The 5,409-nt window shown below is 33.6% G+C and overlaps 1 protein-coding gene across 1 annotated transcript; it reads left to right on the forward strand.

The window, feature by feature from the left end:
* The first annotated feature begins 611 nt into the window (after nucleotides 1–611).
* On the forward strand, nucleotides 612–5,409 carry LOC106416929 (disease resistance protein RRS1B). Its single transcript, XM_013857804.3, has 4 exons — nucleotides 612–1,115; nucleotides 3,236–4,262; nucleotides 4,459–4,752; nucleotides 4,838–5,409. Exons 1-4 carry the CDS (start codon nucleotides 652–654, stop codon nucleotides 5,156–5,158), a joined length of 2,106 nt encoding a protein of 701 aa, XP_013713258.1. The 5' UTR covers nucleotides 612–651; the 3' UTR covers nucleotides 5,159–5,409.

Consider the following 5,409-nt stretch of genomic DNA (forward strand, 5'->3'; position numbering starts at 1 on the left):
ACAAGAAAATTCTAACATATAAGAAAAATATAACATATAAGGTGTCCTCATTTTTGTATTTTAAAGTCGTTTTAAAAAAAATATATAACATATAAGGTTTCCTCATTTTTGTAATTTAAAGTCATTTTAATAAATTCAAAATATAACATATAAGAAAAAATATATTTTTTTATTATATGGTTAATGTGATTTTTTAATTTTTTTTAATAATATAAATTTAAACAAAAATAAAGAAAGATGCAAAAATTGTTATCAAATCTTTATTATTCATAATCATTAATTGTCATATATATGTAAATCATATTAGGTAATTCTGTAGTTTTTATTTAAGGAAAGAATACACACTTCCTATATTTTAGGTTAATATAATGTTCACTAGTGTTATATAATTATGGAATAATGTGACACCATTAGATTAAACTATACATTATATTAGAAGCTCTAGAATTCTTTAAAATAAAATTTAGAAGGCATTTAGAGTGCCACCTAGGATTTAAGGTTTTTTTTAATTAATACAAAATTAATGTTCCAATTTTTCAAATGCTTCTCAATTAATACACAGGGGATATTAACTGTGACTTGCCTTCAAAAAGCATCTCCATCCACTCTGTTTAATTGTTAAAGAGAAAGACAGAAACACTCTTGGAATCAATGGCGACTTCGAGCTCCACAGTTCAGCATGACGTATTTATCGCTTTCAGCTCAAGGGACACACGGTACTCTTTCGTCAGCCACCTCTCGGCCGCTTTCCGGCGAAGTAAGATCAGTTTCTTCGTAGGCGATGCTCAGGAGGAGGCGGAGGCGGTGGCAGTGACGGAGGCTGCAATAGAAGGCTCTAAGGTTTTCGTGGTTGTCTTTTCCGAGAACTACGCGTTTTCCAGGCTCAGCTTAGACACGCTCGTGAAGATTATGGAGCGTAAACACAACGACGACGTGCCGGTGGTTCCAATCTTCTACGGTGACGTCACTTCAACAGTTGTCAAGTGCCAGACGAAACGATTCGGAGAAGCATTCTCCGAACACCGAAGTTTGTATTCCGACCAGATAACTAAATGGCAAAACTGTCTGATTGAAACGGCGAGCTTATCTGGTCATGAATCAATTTGTCAACCAGTGTAAGTTGTAGATTATTTACTCGCTAGTCTAGTCGCTGCTGTTATATTTTATCATATTTCTGAAACTCTGAATTTACTTTGGTTGACCATCTTGTCGTTTTTGTTGAACATGTATTTGAAAATATTTTGTACGCTGTTATCAGGAAAAAAAAATATTTTGTACGCTAGCCCTATTTTAACAAAGAAAAAAGAAAAAAAAATATATATTTTGTACGCTTTTCATGTTTGCATTCTATTTGTGTAGAACTACTATTATGTATTAGGCATATGCGTTCGGTGTACCGTTCGGTTTCGGTCCGGCTGATTCGGATTTTCGGATTTTCGGTGTTATGCTCAGAAGTACCATTCGAGTTTTACTAATTATCGGATCGGGTTCGGTACGGTTCATTCCGGGTTCGGTTCGGATCGGATGTAACCAATGTTTAAAATCGTCCAAAAATCTATTTTTTAAACATCAAAAATTGACAATTTTTTTTTTCAAAATATATAAATTGTTTACAAATCTAACTAAAATTAAGTTAAACTCTCTAAATTAACTAAAAAGTATTCAAAATAATAGATAAAACAAACTTAAAAAATATTTTGAATATTTTGAAGACTCTAAAATATCTAAATCATCTTAAAATATATAAAACACTAACATATTTAACTAATTTCGGATATCTTCGGATCCTAGTTTGGATTTCTGTTCGGTTCGGATTATAACCAAACACCAAAGTACTAAGCTCATAAGTCCCGTTCGGATATTTTTGTATAACAGTTCGGATTCGGTTTTGATTTTTCCGGTTCAGGTTTAGGTAGGTACTTCGGGTTGAGGTAAAAACGCCCAGACCTATACGTATAGTCTAGTCCATTGACTTTGTCATTTCTCATTACATGAAAGAAACATTGATAAATTTTAGTTTAGCTATTAATTTTTATCCTGCTAAGTTATTTTTTACGTATATACCGTTATACTTTTGGTAATTTTAGTTAACATTTTTATTCAATCTGATATTTAAATATTTGATGAAAGAAATAAGATTTATTTGAAGAAAAATGCTATGTTTTGGGGTGTTAAACTTTTATTTGTTTCTTTTGTTCTTTTGGGCTCAGTGGTGTTAATTTGTTCAGGGTAGAAATAGTAAAAAAAATAAATATTAAAGTTTCAAACGAGGTTTAAACAAATAAGATGTCACTTTTAGTTCCATTATTATGTACTTTTATGAGAAATCGATTACGGGCATGGTTTTCCCGCTGCCATCCGCAAACGCAGCTTTTGCGGTTGTTGGCGTTTTGCAATAATCACTTGAACTGCTCTAAACCACTTCAAACCATTATAAATTTCTTAAATTTAAAAGCTGGTTTTAACTAGCGTTTACGGTTACGGACGGCTGGGGAGGGTAATTTTTTCTCTAAAACGATATAAATACAAAAATAAAAATAAAAAATTTAAATTGAAATAATAGAAATACTAAAATATATCTTTTCTATTTAAATTTATACTATAAATTTTCAAAATAAAATTATTTTCTATAATTTTTAAAAAATTTAAAATATTATTTTAAAAATATTATTTTTATATTTATTATATATTATGATGTTTAATATTTTATAATTTTATAAAATGTAAATATTATTAATTTATTATTTAACCACTATTGTATTTGTTGGTTAATCAGTCATAAGTATCCCACAAACGCACAAATTTTTAACCGCACTACCAGTCGTACAAATCACTTAAGACCGTTTAAAACTGCAACTACCCGCATCCGTAAACTTCCGCAACCGCACACCAGTCATGCCCTATATCACTTTTTTAAAATAGGTGCAATCAAAAATACTCTTAACATCTAAGTTTAAGGTTTAGGTGACAAGATTAGGTTTATGAACTTTTATAAATGATTATAAAGTTTTTACAAATAATTAAAAAGAATAAGTTTAGTTTTTTTTTCTACATAAATTTAGTTGTTAGTAATAAAAGAACTAAAATATTATAGTTTGCTTTATTCATATACGCAATTGTTATTTGATTAGATGCCATTTTAGTGCTTCACCAAAGTAATTTACCTAAATAACTTCAAAATTAATCGAACTTTGAAAGGGTAAAAGATAATCTTTTCGAAATATAAATTTTGCAGTGAGTCGGAGTTAGTAAAAGAGATTGTCGCGGATGTGCGTGAGAAGCTGATTCCCACGGGTTTGGTAGGGTTCTACTCGAGGTTTGTCGAGATAGAAAACTTGCTATGGAAGCAATCTAAAGGCTATTGCCGTTTAGGGATCTGGGGAATGCCTGGCATAGGCAAAACAACCATTGCTCAAGCAGCCTTTGACCTATTGAGTCCAGACTTTGAAGTTCCTTGCTTTCTCAAAGACTTCCACGCATCATTTCACGAGAAAGGGTCTTACAAAATGCGAGAAGACCACAGGTACAAGGTTCCCAAGGGTCAAAAGGAGAGAGTTCTTGTTGTTCTTGATGATGTTCGCAATCCAATGGACGCCGAAGCTTTTCTTGGAGGATTTGACTGTTTCGGTCCAGGAAGTGTGGTGATCATTACATCCCGAGATAAACAAGTTCTTTCCCAGTGTCAAGTCGAGGATATATACACGGTTCCAGGTTTGAACGAGAGAGAGGCTCTACAGCTCTTCATCAGGTCCGCCTTCCGAGGAAGACAGCCAAGTGAAATTAATCTTGTGGATCTGTCTAAGAAGGTTATTGAGGATGCTAATGGGAATCCTAAAGCTCTCTGTCTCTATGGAACGGAGCTGAAAAAGAAGAGAAAAGATCAAATGGAAGAAGCTTTTCAGAAGATCAAAGGATGTCCACACGTGGAGATTATGGATTTGTTCAAAAGCAGCTACGATGCACTCAGTGAAACCGAGAGAAATATATTCCTGGACATTGCTTGTTTCTTTAAAGGAGAACCACGCGACCACGTCATGCGAATACTTGAAGGGTGTGCTTTCTTTCCACACGTTGGAGTTAACCGTCTCGCCGAGCTGTCTTTATTGACGATATCAGAAACAGAAAGAGTGGAGATGCACAGTTTGGTTCAAGAAGTTGGCCGCGAAATCGCCAACCGCGAAACAAAACTGATTTCAAGGCGCCGTAGGCTCTGGGAACCTTCAAGCATCATCAATTTATTACTAGAAGACAAAGAATCCAAGGTACTACTCTGATCACATTCTGATGATAACTTGATTTTTTTTTTCTGTAATGCTAGTTTATTATTAGAAAAAAAGTAATTACACAACCAACAATTCTACGTGTCTGATAACTTGATTTGGTGTGGTTTTTGTCGTTGTTGAATTTATTAGGTTCACAAAATCATTGCTTGTAATTTCGGTTTTTCTGATTTTTCAGGGAAACGTTATAGAAGGGATTTTTCTTGACACAACAAACTTGAACGTTGTTGTTAATCCTATGGCGTTTGAGAATATGTATATTCTGAGGCTGTTGAAGATTTATAGTTCAAGCCCTGAAGCTGTTCAAGAACTTCATTTGCCTAACAAACTTCACTATCTCCCTTATGAGCTCAGGTTACTTCACTGGGAAAAGTATCCGTTGAAATCCTTGCCTCAGGAGTTTGATCCTAGCCATCTTGTTGAACTTAATATGCCTTATAGTCGGCTTAAGAATCTCTGGGGAGGAACCAAGGTAAGGCTAAACTCCTTTCTTCTTTATTTATTTCTCTGACATTTAACTGATTTGTTGATTTTTTTTTTTTTTTTTTTTTTTTCAGAGTCTAGGGAAGTTGAAAGTAATAATTCTTAGCCACTCTCAGCAACTAGTTGAAGTTGATGAACTCTCGGAAGCTTGTGGTCTTGAGAAAATCGATCTTCAAGGTTGCAGTAGCTTGAAGAGCATCCCACACACTGATCAACTAAAGAATCTTCAACTTCTGAACATCTCTGGTTGTACAAGAATCAAACGTACAGAGGTTGAAAAGAAGATAAAGGGATTGGATCAAGAAGGCGGCTTAAAAGAAACCAAATCTGAATCAATGATGTTCTCCACTTTAGCAGTAAAGCTTGAACCCGGGGATAACACAGAGACTTATTGAGCAATTAGAAAAAGAAATCTACTATGTTGAAGAAGACCCTTGAGCTGTTCAAAACATTCAAGATACGTCTGAAAATAGATGAGACATTTTCATCTGAAACTAGTTGAAACGTTGTTCAATATTTTTTATCAGTAGATACTCTAGATAGTATCGCTTTGCTCTGTGTTTATCTACCTCTGTTTCTTTTTCTTTTTTTTTTTTTTTGAAGTGAGGACAATCTACTTTTACTTGACGAAAAAAAAAAACTATTA

The sequence above is a fragment of the Brassica napus genome, chromosome C9, assembly GCF_020379485.1.
Source record: "Brassica napus cultivar Da-Ae chromosome C9, Da-Ae, whole genome shotgun sequence".
Taxonomy (NCBI): Eukaryota; Viridiplantae; Streptophyta; class Magnoliopsida; order Brassicales; family Brassicaceae; genus Brassica; species Brassica napus.